At 41.4% G+C, this 17,257-nt stretch overlaps 1 protein-coding gene across 1 annotated transcript in view; it reads left to right on the top strand.

The window, feature by feature from the left end:
* kcnh2b (potassium voltage-gated channel, subfamily H (eag-related), member 2b) overlaps positions 1 to 6,170 on the top strand; it is a gene marked incomplete at both ends in the record, with an annotated part of 236,053 nt that extends 229,883 nt beyond the window's left edge. Inside the window, 7 exons of the mRNA XM_080793801.1 lie at positions 425 to 530; positions 1,532 to 1,680; positions 2,684 to 2,828; positions 3,538 to 3,742; positions 4,423 to 4,528; positions 5,169 to 5,261; positions 5,751 to 6,170. Coding sequence (XP_080649927.1) covers positions 425 to 530; positions 1,532 to 1,680; positions 2,684 to 2,828; positions 3,538 to 3,742; positions 4,423 to 4,528; positions 5,169 to 5,261; positions 5,751 to 6,170 — 1,224 coding nt within the window. The remainder of the gene's footprint in view (positions 1 to 424; positions 531 to 1,531; positions 1,681 to 2,683; positions 2,829 to 3,537; positions 3,743 to 4,422; positions 4,529 to 5,168; positions 5,262 to 5,750) is intronic.
* Between the last annotated feature and the right edge of the window lie 11,087 nt (positions 6,171 to 17,257).

The raw sequence follows: 17,257 nt of genomic DNA, 5'->3' as shown, positions 1-17,257 counted from the left end.
ATATATATACACTATATATATATATATATATACCGGTATATATATATATATATATATATTTTTTATTTTATTTATTTTTTGCACAAGCCAATTCCAGTCCTACTATTAATCTTGCTTATAAAAGACAGTTTAACGCCTGATGGAGGGGAAAGGAACTGGTCGGAATAACGTGTCCCTTCCACGCGCTACGTCCGGCCAGGGAAATTCCCCTCTGTCAGGTGAAAAGAAGCAGCTTGGACTCCTCATGCATAGAAGGAGGCATGAGGTCAGTCCGCTGCCCCCCCAGGTTGGCAGAGGAAGAGTAGCGCCCAGGATTACATTAGATAATTGGCACTGGGTGAAAAGAAAAAACTGGGTTACAAAATCGTGGGATAAAAATAAATAAATAAAAGACGGTTTAACATCTCACGTTTGATCCTCTCAGACCAACATGATTCCAGGCTCTCCAGGCGACGACGACGACTCAGAAGGCGTGGGGTTCAACAAACTGCGGAGACGCAGAACGTCGTTCAGGCGGCGTACAGAGAAAGGTGAGACCTCTCAGCGGATCATTGATTCATCACATCACATCTTGAGTGTCTGGGTTTGTTGTAATTGAGTTTCACTGACCATGTAATTTATTGGTTTGATAATTAAACACGTCGATGTGAGCGATCCTAATTGTTATGTATCGGCCATCTTTGATATATTTGGCGTAGGGTCAGTGGTGGAAAGTAACTAATGACATTTACATAAGTACTGTACAAATGTACTGTACTTTTACTTTACTGGAGCATTTCAAAATGTCAGTACTACGCCACTACATTTTAGATGCAAATGTTGTACTTTTACTCCACTACAATTATTTGGAAACATTAGTTTTGGGGAAAAAAACACTCCTTGGGCTAAAAACGGCAATAGCCACATAGCCCAAATGTGCTGACATCACATTTGTGATGAAGGCTATGGCCGTTTTTAGCCCAAGGAGTGTTTTTTTTTGCAAAACTAATGCTTGGAATGGATTCAGCATAATCAAAACCCCCTAGTTTGACACGTCACATGCTACATAACATAAAGCATGATGATTTTTGACTTCCATAGGTTGTTAAAGGACCACTTCACCACTTTTCAACCTATCTTCATATAATAGGTCCTCACTAATAATCATGAATGCTTTTTCCTACTCTGTCTGTGTCTCATAGGAGGGCTGTGAGCAGTTTAGAAACCGTCTTCCAGTGACATCATTGATGGGGAATACAAGCTAATAAAAACTGCAGGCTTTCTAGTCCTGAAAAGTTGCAATGCAAAAATGGAAGCCATCGTTGTTTAAATCTTGCCTAAAATCTGCCTAATGATGATGTCACAGGAAGACGGTTTCTAAACTGCCCACAGCCGTCCTATGAGACGCAGACTGAGTAGAAAAAAATCGTGCCATTTTAGTGAGGACCTATTATATGAAGATAGGTTGAAAAGTGGTGAAGTGGTCCTTTAATGGTATGGTCACATATTATGCCAATTATGAAAATTGCTCAACACCTCCCCCCCCGTCCAGATAGTGCAGACGCAGGGGAGATTAAAAAGAACGTGAAGCACGTGCGGCGGAGACGGAGGGAGTCGGCAGCCAATCACAAACAGGCTCTGCTGAAGCCAGAGTGGGAGGAGCGTCGCAGCTCAGTCTCCTCCCACTCCAGTGGTGATGAGGTAGAGTTCTGCACACACACACACACACACACACAGACACACAGACACACACACACACACACACACACACACACAGACACACACACTAACGCAATGTTTCCTAATGTGTCACAGACACTTTTTAACGAGTTTCCTTTGTTTTTGTATCATCAATCAATCTTCAAAAAACAACTGATCTACAATCGATCGCTGTAGGTAGAGTGCTACCTCAGAAGATCACTTTCTCTCCCATTTCTAAAAGCCTAGAAGGCTTTAGATGTGGTCGTGTTTGTTCTCAGCCTCCATCTGCAAAGTAATTCATCCCCAGGAGATGGAGACACTGTGATGTTGTTACTAATTGGTGACAGAGTTTGCTCTTCATGTTTTAATTTTATATTTATGTCCCTCAAACGTGTTTCCAAAGTTTAGATTTTAAACCAACTAATTTCTCTCTGCCTTAATAAAGCTCTTTCAGCTGCAATATTGTCCTGATTTGGAAAGTGGAGCTATTTAGCCAGTTTATGCAAATGTTTTTTATCTGCCCCACCCAATTCAATTCAAAGGGGCTTTATTGGCATGAGAAAACATACGTTTACATTGCCAAAACATCCCAGCTATCCCCGCCCCCGCCCACATCATTGACTCACTATAATAAGGTCACCCCCTCCCCCCCCCCATCGGCCCCTCCCCTACCAGTCTCCAAAGACGAAATGGAAATGTTGGAACTGAAGAGTGGGAGTGATACAAAGAATGGAGATGCCTGTGACATCATGAGTAGCAGCACATTATTTTGTTGGCCTGTTCTCAGACCAATGTATAGACCATAAAAACCCAGATATGATGAGAAAGCCTGATTGTTCAAAATTGGGTGATAGAAGACACGTATAGGGGAGCCCAAAATACATAACAAAATAGGAAAAATGTGAAATTCATGGTGTTGTAGGTCCTTTAAATTTTTGGTAAGTGATGTGAATGGTGCTTATTTACTGTAATAATAAATAAAGACTATACTGTCTTGGACCAGGGGAAGGAGTCCGTGGTGCTGTGTCCCATCCCTCCGTCTGCCACGGCCGAGACCGTTCAAGACCAGACCTCGCCCCTGAACTTCAACGAGAACGCAGAGGGAGACCCCCAGTCTCAGACAGGAAACACCTGCAACGCCCTCACAGGTATAAGACAATAGAATCTAATCTCACGTATGATCGTACCCCAGTACAAACCCTCCCGCGCACTCAGATCACCCAACGCAGGGAAGCTGGAGGTACCTTCACTAAAAACGCCGGGACAACGCTCCACACGTCCCAAACTCTTCTCCCTTCTGGCTCCAAAACTATGGAATGCACTTCCCATTACAGTCAGAACTGCAGCCTCACTCACAATCTTCCGCCGTAGTCTGAAAACCCACCTCTTCAGACTCCACCATGGCCCGTAGCACTTGCCCTAGCCTAGCCCCTTAGATAGCATTTTATGTCGACTTCGATAGTATTTTAGACAGACTTATAGCTTGTTACGTAGACAGCACTAGAATTGCATTTCATGTAGTCATAGCACTTTATAGTACACATGTATATTGTATAATATATAATATAGTATAGTATGTATAGTTGACATAGATACTCCACTGTTAGCTTATACACGATTCATGATAACTACTTTTTATATATGTGATGTATGACATGCTTTGTTTTTTAAATGTAAGTCGCTCTGGATCAAGAGCGTCTGCTAAATGCCTAAATTGTAAATTATAAAGCAATACATTCATCGTTATCCAGCAGAAAATATGTTTTTCACAGTAAAAGAAACAATGGCCGTCCCACACTGCACTTTCTCTCTCTCTCTCTCTCTCTCTCTCTCTCCCTCTCTCTCTCTCCCTCTCAGGTGCGTTCTCGGGCGTGTCCAACATCTTTAACTTCTGGGGTGAGAGGTCGAGCGGCGGCCGTCAGTACCAGGAGCTGCCTCGCTGTAGCCTCCCCCTCCCCTCCTCCCCTCCCCTGCTCACACACACACCTCTCCACAACCTCAGCAGACAGCAGCGCAACCTGCTGGAGCACCGCCTGGACCTGCTGCAGAAGCAACTCAACAGGCAGGACATGCACGCACGCACGCTCGCACACACACACACACACCTTTGTACACGGCACGCTCATCCTTTGGAATATACAGCTAAGCTAATTATTAGTGATGCATGCGTGGGCCGACCCGTAGCCCACAGGTCCCAAGGGTTGACCCGCGGGGCGGGTGGGCGGACAGTCATGATTTCTGAGCAATTATGCCTCTCTCTCTCTCTGTATGAAAATTTGCCTGTATAGATTTATTAGTTTATTTGAATGTTTTGAGGTCTCCGCCATCTGCTGTTAGTAGCCTATAGTCCTGGCTAGAAAGATAAATGACACCAGACAGCTTAATGGTTGATAAGAGTGGATGACGGGGACCCTTTCTCTTTTGACTGCAGCCTCTTTGTTCATTATGTAACGCTGAAAAAAAAATATGACTGATCTTTGCAATCTCCGCGATTATTTGTAGACTAAACAAAGACACACACGAGTATAGTAATGTGGGGGCGGGCGGGTTATGAAAAAAGCCTGACCCGCACATCACTGCCAAGTATTATGCGAAACCCAACATGCCGGAGTAGCAACATCCTTGCTGGTGTGACCTAGCTTTATTTGCTATACCTAAATTCTCGATTCTTATAATTGACAGTCTGTAATTGATTGATCTATCTAATTGAACTGCTGTTGTCTCTAAACGATGTGTGTGCAGATTGGAGAATCGTATGACGACAGACATCGGAGCCATCATGCAGCTGTTACAGAGACAGATGTCTCTGGTTCCTCCTGCGTACAGCGCCGTGTCCTCTCCACCTCAGGTAGAAAGACACACACACACGCACGCACGCACGCACGCAAGCACGCACGCACGCACGCACACATACCATGCACGCACACATACATGCGCCCATGCAAGAGCATCTCAAACCTTGCCTGTGTTTAATTCATTTACCGGCAACATCCCCATCTGCTGTCTGAATTGTGTACTCCAGGACTCCAGGTAATTTTTATATTGGAGACACCTTTAGCTTGAAAGACATTTCACTCGGAAACCGAGAGTCAGGAAGTGATTTGTCGCTATGTAACGGGTCCCGCGAATACATTTTGTAACCCAGGGATCATATCGTTTAGAGAAATGAGGCGCAAATCAAGCTTGTTTTGGGCCAAAAAGAAGAATCCGAGATATTATGATTGTAAAAACTGCGTTCCCATGGACAGCATAAGATATTATGATTCTAAAAACTGCGTTCCCATGGACGGCATGAACCAGCGGATTTCTTTTTTTTTTAATGATTAAATCACGTGTGTGTTTGTGTGTGTGTGTGTGTGTGTGTGTGTGTGTGTGTGTGTGTGTGTGTGCGTGTGCGTGCGTGCGTGTGTGCGAGAATTGGGAGATTACAGTTATAGATTAAATTATAGCTTCAGTCCAATTGAAACTGAAGCTGTCTCTGTGTGCAGGCTTCGTCATCATTCCCAGGCCCAGGCCCTGGAGAGAGAATGGTTCAGCCTATTACACCTCTAGAGACAGACAGCCTGGCCTCACTATCACAGGTACTGTACTTACTGTATGCATAGTAGGAGGAGATAGAGGCTGTGAAGACACACTCATCTCCATACCTACTGTACTAGGCTGGGTGCCTGGATCAAAACTTCAACATTTAATGAAAATGAATCAAATCTGTACATCAGTGTACTATTCTATTTCCCAGATTTAGCTTTTGATCAAAGCGAGCATATTACCGGGTGAATAAAAAAAGACCGTGCCTAATAGCCATTGCTAACTTCTCAGCCCAGGAGTTAATGGTCTTCAAAATAAGATATCCGGCAGTCAATGATTTAATGATTCTAGCTGATTTAATTAAAGGCCTTTTATATTTTTCAAACCAACCTCGCCAACCTCGAGTGCATGCGAACTTGATTATTTATGCCAATTGCCAAATAGTTTTTGGTCACAACTATTCCTCCCAAAACAGACTTTGAGCTATATTTGCGTAGAGATTCAGAGATAACTGGGATCCCCACTCTGGTCTTCACCCGCAGATCTTGGACCCCCAGGACTTTGAAGAGTTCTCTACCAAGTCCCTTGACTCTCTGGTGCCCCAGGACACATCGCTGATCAACCCCAGGCTGGGCCACCAAGCCCAGTTTGGAGTGGACCGTTTGGGGCAGCATCTGGAGCTGGATCTAGGTTTGGGGTCTGGACTCGGTGGAGGTAGCGGTGGGGCTGGACTGACTGGGGTTTCAGGGCCAGGGCAGGAATTAGGGGCCGGAGCCGTAATGGGGTCCCAGACTGGGATTGGTTCAAGTATGGGGGCAGGGATAGACATTGGGTCGGAGATAAGTATGGGGGCATCGTCCCTTGAGGCTGACGCCCAGCGGCGGCTGTCCCTCCAGGAACCACAGACGCCTCTGGACTCACGGACGCCACAGAGACACAGCTCCCACCCTGGGGGGAGCTAAGGAGGAGGCGGAGGGAGGAGAGGGGGTGGATGGAGGGATGGGGTACAGGGAGAGAAAAAGAGGGCTTAACTTATTTCTTCTGACTAAAGTGGTCCCTCCCTCCCTCCCTCCTATTTGAGCACTTTGGAGATGGATGCAGGCCCGAAAAGGAGGCTTTTCCTTCTCACCTCTCAACCCTTTCAGACCCTGTCCAGCTATCTTCACCTCTACGGTTCACCTCCGAGCCCTCAGAGTAGGACACACTGGTTGTTGGGCCTCGCCCTCCTCCTGCTGTCCCAACACGCCTCTGGAGCTTTGGGAACTCCACAACGGCACACACACACACACACACACACACACACACACACACACACACACACACACACACACACAGTAGAGAGGACCTCTGGTTCTTATGGAAAAGAATACAGTTTGACCTGGTCTGGACCAGTTAGTGGTCCTCTATGCATGACCACACACACACACACACACACACATGCGCATGCACACACATGCACAGGAACGCACGCACACAGTAACTGCTCTCATGTAAACAAATCCCTTTACTGCTGTATCCAGTGTTCGATGACCGACAAAGATGATACAGCGTGACGACAAGTAGCCATTTACGTCTTGCACTGAAATCTTTACTACTACTACTACTACTACTATACTACTACTACTACTATTATTATTATTATTCTATTCATCATGTTTGTGGCGCTTCTGATAAAACAAAGTGGTTGGTGAACTCTAGTGTTAGCTGGCCTAACGAGAAACCTGCTGTCCTGTCACGTCATTGGTTCACTTCTTTCCTCCTGATGTCCTGCTCCAATAGGCAGAGCCAAGGCCCTCAATAGCACACTGGATTGGCTGGTTTGCACCTCAGGGGTGGGGACTGGATGGTCTAAAAAGCCATGAATTACTTGATGAACATATCAGATGATGTCCTGTCATAACTGTAACCCTTGTACAGATTTGCTAGTTAGTGGAGAACGGAGTACAGTTGTCTTCAGAGTTTAGGCAGTTGTCTTAAACCGGTGAACTGGTGACCTTTCATGTTAACACTGGAACGTTGCAAAAAAACTTAAAGAAAACAGCCATCCACGTAATTGCTACTAGCCATGACATCCAGATATATCATTGATGCAGAATTGAATAGTCTATGACACGTATGAACCCTAGTGTCCCTGTGTGGTACTGGGTATGTCATTATAGGCTATTTTCACAGAAGAGATTTGGTGTAGAAGGACTAAAAAGGAGGGGACGGAGTATGGACCCCTGGGGGACCCCGGTCACTGAATTATATAGTGGTTAACGCGTAGGAGCATGAAACGACATCAGACGCTAGCAGGGATGACATATTGGCCTACTTTGCCTACATTTCCAATATGTGACTAAACCATGTGTACTACCAACAAAGAAACATTAAATTATTACAGTTGATTGAATTTTCTACCTCAGAAACTGGCCGGTACTTTGTAGAGCCCCAGAACGTTTTCTCACCTTGTATAATACAGTTATCCTCTTGAATCGACCAGTTTGCCAGTTTACAATGAATGCGCCATTATTCTATACAGTATGTACAGTACAATATGCAAACACTGGCAAGACGAGATCAGTGATTGAGTTTTAATCTTATATGTGTGATACAATTTCAAGTCCAAAGCTTTTTAATGCGTGTGTGTTTTGTCTGGTTTTTATTTTGGTCTTTTAGTCTGCAGAGCATGGCTTGATTTCCTTATGTCTGTGTACACTGTAGAGGATCTCTGGATTTACTTTTTGAAGGAAATGTCTACGTATATTGCTTTGCCCCATCTGTCACAAATCTGTTATATTTTAATGATGGTCCTACTGTATATAAATAGTTTATATTATATTTGTATATATTATGCTGACCTTCGGACTATTACAGCAATAGTGAAACCCAGGAGTGAGACATGTGGGATAATGTAGCACCATTGTCTTTGGGAGTGTTTTGATTTCAAGTTTGTTTCGTCCCATTTTGCAATATAATTTATTGTCCACTATACCTACACGAGGAAGACATTACATACTACAGTTAGATGGTCAACATGTAGGGGGACCACGTCCAACCACTGCAGATGTACTGCACTAGTTACATTTTGCATTAACAATAGGACTCTGCCTTACAGATTGGTTAAAATATCATGTTGTTTCGCCCCCTTTTTGTCTCTCAAATATGTTATGTCATAAATTCCCCATTTCCCTACAACTTCAGTCATGGGAGGTTGTAGACGAGTCTCCTTCGATACTCATGAGTCATGAAGTTGATTCCTTTCACCACAGTGAGGGCATCAGTGGCGTGCACAGATAGACACTAGAGCCTGCCACCTGCCCCTCTAAATGTCTGCATGCCACTGGAGGGCATAGCGTGTATGGAGGAATAATGATATCTGTCCACGTTCCATATGTCATCTTATTAATACTCTGAAGCCGGCACAAAGTTATTTTGGCCTATTGATTAAAATCGTATTTTCCACCAATACACAGAGTTTCCAGTAGGAAGGGTTGTTGTAACACCACAATAAACTTAATTAATTGGGGTGTGTCGTGTGCACAGACATGATTCTGCACCTGGGACCTATAGCCTGAGTTACACTCGGTTGTGCACTAACAAAGCTCACAACGCGTCAAGCTGTGACTCGTTTGCAAGCTTGTTAGAGCTGCTACTATTTTTGGTGCAACGCTGGCGCACAAATACATCTGGACTGGCTGTAATACTGAGCAGGCTGGGCACATACCTCAAGGGGAATGCTGCTGTAAATGTCTTTTTATTATCTTCTTATTCTAAACAAAGGTGGACATTTTCTTGACACAAACAGGATTGTTTGTGAGTCATGAGTCATTTTGTGACATTGATCAATTGCAAGAGGTGGCCTAAAAATTGTTTTGGGGGCTGGCATATTACTGGCTTTGCCTGCATTGCAAAACTAGATTTTGACCTGAGCAATTTCAAGAAACTTTCTACTTTTGCAGAATAAAAGCCTATTGTTAAATTCCCTTCAATGCAGAATTGTGAAGATTGTATTTTACTGCTTGCTGGTCTAAGCATTATTATTTATTCGGTTTCAGGAATTGTTTACCAATCACCAATCATATACCTAATATGGTGGAAGGCAAGCAAACAGCTCGTTTGGTAGAGTGACTGAGTGAAGGCATTATGTAAATGTTGATCTCCCCATGTTTTGTATTTATTTTCATTCATGTTAAGTTGTTGCAACCACTGTACATGTTTAACAAGGTTATTATATCTGCTTGGCGAGTGTAGCACTTTATTATTATTTATTAACATCCACAAACCCACTCTTGTTGTCTTTGCCTGTACAATAATTTTAACCTGTGGCTCTGTGTACTTTGCAGAGCTAGTGTAATGTTTGCAAAGGTGCACTTTAGTATTGAACTAAACCAACGGAATAATGTAACGAAGAAACAAAAATAAATGTAATTGTAGTTCAGGAACCAAACCACCAAAATGATGATATACCGGTACCCCTACACTACAGTACATTGGGTATAACATAATGTGACATTGATTTTGAGCGATGCCTAACCGCTCCTGTGTGTGTGTGTGTGTGTGTGTGTGTGTGTGTGTGTGTGTGTGTGCGCGCGCTTTTTTGGGTAACAGAGTAACCTAACGAGTTAGTTTGCAATTAGAGTAATCAGTTACCTAGTTACCTTTTCCAAAAACAATGGCATTACTAGTTACATTTAAGACTTTACATTTCCCTGTTTTTTCTGTTGCCACAAAGGAAAAAGAATCCGTTGGACACATCTGGGCTGTTTCCTGAATCCTGAATGAATGAGGTAATGAAGGTAATCTTGGAACTTATAATGTTTAATGACAGTAATCAAGTAACCTATGGAAGTTACTTTAGAAAGTAACATTGGTCTCCATGTATGTCTGTTTGAGTACGGACAGCTGCAATACCGCTGGGCACTGTTGAGCAGTGTGGCCGTGTGTGTCGCTATGTCTCTACAGTATGTATGTCCCTATGTACAGTACTGTATGTCTGTTTGAGTACGGACAGCTGCAATACCGCTGGGCACTGTTGAGCAGCGTGGCCGTGTGTCTCTATGTCTACAGTATGTATGTCCCTACTACTAATGTACAGTATGTCTGTTTAGACAACACAGACTCTCTCTCTCTCTCTCTCTGCACCCATCAGTTCATATGGTGTGATGTTTATTTTTCATATCTTTAAGATGTCCCCGTCATGAAATGTATTGTCAAAAGTTTTACTTTCACTTCAAAAGTCCTGAACTTTATCCATGAAGCGACTCACCACATAGGCAGAAAGAAAAAAAAAACTGAGTTCCAAGTAAATTCCTAGTCATTTTATACCTGCTGGTTGTTTTTGACATCACAGATGTTCTACAGGTAGTGTCTGTCCCTAAAGGCAAAGCAATCAGGATGCCATGAATGTTATACGTTAAGTATGTTATACAAGCTTGTAGATCTGCTATTTTTGAAGAATCTTGAAAATGTGGCACAGATCTTTGAATATATATTCTTTCACAGCGAACGTTTTTAACTCATAACTTTTCTTCGTTCCTGAAACAACAGATGTTCAGATGGTGGTCGTCGGCCAATTACATATTTTTTTGACATGAAATAGTTTGAGCAGTGAGCACCACTGATTATAGAAACATAGGTTTTTCAGAAAACTGTCATGATTTAGAAGAAATTTTGTAGAATCTGGTCTCAGTCCTAAATAGGTTAAAAGACTCAGTGGAGGGGGCAGATCTGACAGAGAAGGGAATGCCTTGGGGGCTACGGTCGGTCAGTGGAGAGAGGCATGGCTATGGTCTCTCTTCATGGTACCAGTCAAGAGCTTGGAGGCAGGACAGAGAAGACTACCGGTAATCCCAGTGTGAAGGGACTTGCAATAGTAGTCAAAACGCGATATGTTGTTTTTTTTCTCCACTTTGTGGAAACATTTTCATTGCTTTTGCAGTAAATGTAAAATTGTGACAATCCATTTCATGAAGGGGACATGAAAACCAATGTCACGTTTTGTTCTATCCGGGTAGGGCAGTACTATATCTCAAAAACCTTTGTCGGTTCGTTCTTGCACTATTGTGGCGATTTTAAAATCACACAGTTTGGCTCCAAATTGGGTAGTTTAAGTTGAACAAACAAAAAAAGAATGTTGTATTTGTATTTATACATTAGTTAAAATATCTGCTGGGATATCTGGGATTGAAGCCAGTGTCGTTTTTCCTAATGATTTGGACAACTTGTTACGTATTCCACTGTGTTCTATAGTGTGTTATCCTATTCAGCTATCAACATCTAAGCTAAATGGTCACACTCAGGAAAGTCCATTTGCTTAGTTTGATGATTCATATGCCATACCACGAAAGGATTCCAGCCATCTGTCCACCATTGAAGGCTGAACGGCTGAAAGTATTTTGGTGGTATCTGGTATGGCATTAAACTAAGCAAATGGAATCGGCTGAGTGCTATCCTTTATTTAAATTATTATGAATTAGTGACACCTGCACCCAGAGCTAGTATATAAGATACTGTTGTACAAAAGGCCATTTTAGCAAGGAAGAAATGCAGACTCAAAGATCTTTTTACTTTATTTAAGGTCCCTTTAACACGTATAGGTAGGCTACTGCATATATTATATGATATCTGACTGAAACTATTATAATTTATTTGCCTCTGGTTTGGTCAGCATTACTTCTTTAAGTGTGAGTATTGTGGTTGGATATCTCAAGCTGATGCAATAAGATGACTTAAATTGGTTTATTCTTTGCTTTGTATTTTGTTCACGTATTGGTTTTACTTGGTTTAAAAGCACACGTGTGAGCTTTCCATCTAAACTATGTCAGCATTTGCTGACTGTGGTCATCAAACATCTTGCCCTGCCACACACTCACAAGCTCACTTATGGCCTTGACAGGATTCTTTATGGAACCTAAATACAGTTCTACAGCTGTATGTTAGCACGTCGCCAATCCTGTACAGTTCTGTACAAACTGTGCACATGGTCCTTTTAAATGGAACTAAATGGTTCTACTAAATATGTGATCTTTTAGGGGCCACGTGTGAACCAAGATATAGAGCCGTATTTAGCTCCGTATTGGGACCTTTTGTTTTTGGTACTGTAGGTGTCATGATATTCAGCAGTCCAAATATCTCTCACTTCAGTAACCGCTAACTGTCTATAGCATAGAACATGTTTCAGGAGCTCGCCTATAGAACCATCCATAAATCTTAAGCCACCTAACCAAACTCCTATCAGTCCCTTTCTGAGGCAAACAATTGGTGAAAATAGCCTAAACTGAGATGCGCTCTGTCGGTCCAAAGTGTCCAAAAATCATCAAACCTATCTTTACATTCATAAACAAGCTCAACTCTAGAATGTGGATGTTCACTGATCTTATTTGACCTAGAAAAGGATGGAAAATAATTTAGGGATTATATCAAACTAAACTATATACAGTGATGTAATGCATAGGCCTACTGGATATAATAACTATACAGTGATGTAATGCATAGGCCTACTGGATATAATAACTATATACAGTGATGTAATGCATAGGCCTGCTGAATATAATAACTATATACAGTGATGTAATGCATAGGCCTACTGGATATAATAACTATATACAGTGATGTAATGCATAGGCCTACTGAATATAAGGTTTACTTTGAGACATAGTGATACGTCTGTTGAGGGGAAGGATTGCCTTGTGTTTGGTGGCTTGTTTTGTAATTTTCCTTTTCTTTGACATGCGTATGCACTATGCACGTACACAAATGCACACGCGCGCGCGCACACACACACACACACACACTTAACCCATTTAGGCCTGACGTCGAAATTAAAAAAGTCTTCTGAAAGAATATATATTCAAAGATTTGTCACATTTTCACGATTTTTCAAAAATAGCAGACGTACAAGCTCGTAGCTTGTAGATCTGCTATTTTTCAATAGCTAAATTATAACAATGTTTAAAACACCAAAAGGGGATCTTTATTTGCGTTCACATTTAACAAGAAATTCTTGAACACAAACAAAACAATAGTAGATGCACAATTCCAAATGCACAAACAATTGGAAACCTCAACAAGTGCTTCAGGATACAGATCATGGCCCACAGGTATACAGGAAGCATCGCCTTCTCCATATGGTGACTGCCAATAATCACAGAACACACACACAAATAAACACACCTTCACACGTTCAACCTGGCGTCCCTAATTTGGTCGTGCCGTTATAAGCGTACATTTTGTTGTCTAAATGAAAATCACGTCTCACTGTGACGCATTGTGAGCTTGTAGTTCGGCTATTTTCGCTATTTATTGTATGACGAAGGCTATATGGGGTTAAGTGGTTCAAGTGTCATTTTTGTGATGCTTTATGAACGTGTACAGTATCAACTATTTGTGCTACTGTATATCATATGATGATGAAGTGTATATGAGTTAAGTGGTTAACCACTGTTTTGTTACATTTTGTGACTCGTTGAGAGCTTGTAGATGTACAATCTTTTTGGGCTACAATGACGTGCCCAAAATAGTGGTTAATGGCTGTTCCATTCTGCTGAGCTCTTTTCAGCTCTGATCAACTTTCTATGAAGCACGACAGACACGGTTGATGGTTCCCAAATATTTGCCGGTATTTGCAGTCATTTTGGTACAGTATACACAACACTGGATCTGCCCCGTCACTCCTTGCCTGTACAGTACATACCAACGTCTACTTATAAAAGAATCCAAACCCTTGGCACTCATATAGCCAGCACTATGCAGGAACTGAAACCTTTCTTTGGCATGCTTTGAAATGCAGAATACTGTAGAGGAAAATATACTAAATAAATGAAGTCTGCTTTACTTTCTTAAACTCATGGTGTTAATATATATTTTTTAATATAGGCCTATTGTTATATTGCTATATAAGAATATTGTTAATATAACAATGGATATGACGATGAGGATGATGATGAATACACCGTCATGCACATTTTTATTTGCATGCTGCACTGAAGACCAAACAGAAAGATTAAGGGTTTGGTGAAATATACTTTATTTTTATTTATGGATGTGAGCACCACAGTGATGATACATACAGAAACACACACACAGCACAAAAACATCAAGACAAATAAAACAAAAGCATAGACATAACAAAATGAAATACAAAAAAGAGAAAACATCACACACGCATACACGCCCTCACGCACGCACACGCAGAAGAGAAGAACGTTGAAACCACTAACAGCGGTGGGTTAATGTGTGTGTTAGTCCTGGACAGTCAGAACCGCTGTTAAAAAAGTAATGGGGAGCATTCAATTGATCTTGCTTTGGAAGGCTGCTTTTGAGGCTGTAAGTGCCTGGGAGGAAGCACACCTAATTCTTGTGGTTCTCGCCCAGAGGGCCTATACTGTAGGTTCAAACTAAGTAGCTGTATACACGTGGAGTTTAGGACCACACATACTATGCCTATTTTAACATGTGTTGTGTTGAAAGGTGCAATAAGATGAGGTTTTCCTGAACTGTAAAAAAAGAAATTACTTAACATGTTCATATTAAAGTGAGTATATTCTGTGACTCATCAATGAAGGGTAATGGAATCTGGAACTGTGCTATAGGGTCTAGCCAGGGGAGTTCTTACATAATAGGTCTGATATTTTATTATCTAAAGAATGCTAGAGGTGGGGTGATGCTAATGCTCCACGTTCTGATTGTGTTAACATTATAAATGCTTTGGACTTTATACAATTTTAATTTTCAGTTTTATCTAAATAAAACTCATTCAAATCAACAATTTTGTTTGACTTTACTCAGTGATGGAAAGTAACTAAGTACAAGTCACATCATTTTCTAGTCTTAAGGTTTTTGAGGGGTGCTAGCCTCTCCTATGCTCAGCTTTGTGTGTCTGTGATGATTTGATTGGCCATGTGCAGGCAATGGTGTATGATGATAAGAGCGCCCCTCACTTCACACAAGTGTGATTTGTATTAAGGCTGTTTTGTACCACAGGCTGTTATTTAAGTTGGCCAATGTGTTCAAATTGTGTTTTAATTTCCTTTTAGATTTTATTGATTGATTGAACATGCACACATTTAAATAAAAGAGCATAGCTTTTGAAGTGAAGACCATTTTCCCATACAATTTTGAATTTTGATCCAATGAGTTCATTAAAATGGGTATTATAATTTATAAACCTTAGATATTATTATGTATAACCCTATATTTGGTGTAGTTATGTGCTATGACGTTCTTTAATCTGACATCCGAGGTCTCAGAGGTCAATGATAATATATATATATATATATATATATATATATATATATATATATATATATCATCTTTATTTCAGACAGTAGTCCATGTCACATCAACGTACAAAAAACAATCAGCAGGCTGCTGAGTCAGTGCTTTGCACCTGTTGCACAGGTGCAAAGTTCCCACGTCTTCCCAGCATTGGACATGATTTTTCCACCAAGTTCCAGGAACATTCAATATCTTTGGACACTGTACGTACTGTATGCGATAACCACTAGGCTACATACCGTATAAAAGAAACCTCACCAAGTGGACCATCCACAGTCTTTCTGCCCTCCTCACCAGTCACCATGATGGTAAGAGAAATTGCACTGACCTAAGGGAAGAGGGATATGTATGATTGACCAGACATTTTATATTTCTTTATGCAGGCTTTTATTAACTTACTTGTATACTTTTTAATATATTGTTTTTATTGGGGACAAATTTCATATCCACGGTACATACAAACTTGGAGGCCTACTCTAGGCCTACATAGAGTATTGCATGTTAATTAACCCCTTGAAGTCTAGCGTTCCAATTCCAATTCTGTGTTGAAGATTCAGCAAAAATAGCCGATCTACAACTTTTTTGCCATGCGTTGTGTGCTTGTAGAATTATTTTTTCAGCAAAGACAGTAGAGCACATGACTTAGGTCAACTTAGTATAGGGTTTAAGCAATTCGTTTATTTCAATGTTGAGAACTATTTTTGTTTATGCAAGTTGTGCAACTGGTCCTGTTAGCTTAATTGTAGGCCTCCTGCATTGTTATGGCATAATTGTTAGAAATAAGTTCTAAAATATTGTCAGTAGACCAGCAAAGCATACATGATGTTTTTCATTTATTTTTTAATCCTAGGCATTATATCAAGTGGCGTTGGTCCTGTGTCTCCTGGCTCCGGTGGTTGTGAGTTTCCGAGCTAAAGACTGTCAGGAAATCCAGACAGTATCTAATGCAGGCAGTGGTGTCTACACTATCTATCCCGTTGATGGTGGCTATACTGCTGTAGACGTGTACTGTGACATGGACACTGACGGCGGGGGATGGACGGTAAGAATATTTCAATGTCCTGCAGGATGGTTGTACAGTATATTTCACTCTCATGCCATCTTACGTTGTGCAGAAAATGTTTACTGAATGCATTGAAAGTGTGTGAAATGTCACATCCATGGGTGGCACCAATACAACTACGTTTTTAAGTATAGCATATAACATATATAGACTATAGAATAAATAAATAAAAATATAGACTCAATATTAATATTAAGTCAATGTTATTGGATAAGCAGAGCTGCATATTACTTCATACTATCATATCTCTAGATTTCACTCATTCTCTTTTGCTTTGTCACACTCTCTGTTTTCCTGCTAAGGTTTTCCAAAGACGGATGGATGGCACCGTGTCATTTTACAGAACCTGGGACGATTACAAGAAAGGTTTTGGCAATGCTGATGGAGAATACTGGCTAGGTGAGAAGCTACACTATGTTGAATAATCATCTTCTATCTATACCTATAACCGGTGCAGAGATGTAATATAAATGGTTGATAGACACACAACCCTCTAACAAGGAATTTGTGACAGCAATTCTTGTAACATTGCAACACATCCTTGTAATGTCTTACTACTGTAGGGCTGGAGAACCTCTACCACCTGACTTCCATTAGAACCGAGTTGAGAGTGGACATGGAGGACTTTAGAGGACTTCATGGGAGCAAAGCATTTGCCCACTATGCCTCGTTTGAAGTCGACTCGGAGGCCTATGGATACATGCTGCACGTTGGTCGGTTCCAAAATGG

This window comes from Protomyctophum bolini, assembly GCF_963924005.1.
Source record: "Protomyctophum bolini genome assembly, chromosome: 21".
Classification (NCBI taxonomy): domain Eukaryota; kingdom Metazoa; phylum Chordata; class Actinopteri; order Myctophiformes; family Myctophidae; genus Protomyctophum; species Protomyctophum bolini.
This window is presented reverse-complemented; position numbering and strand designations above follow the sequence as displayed.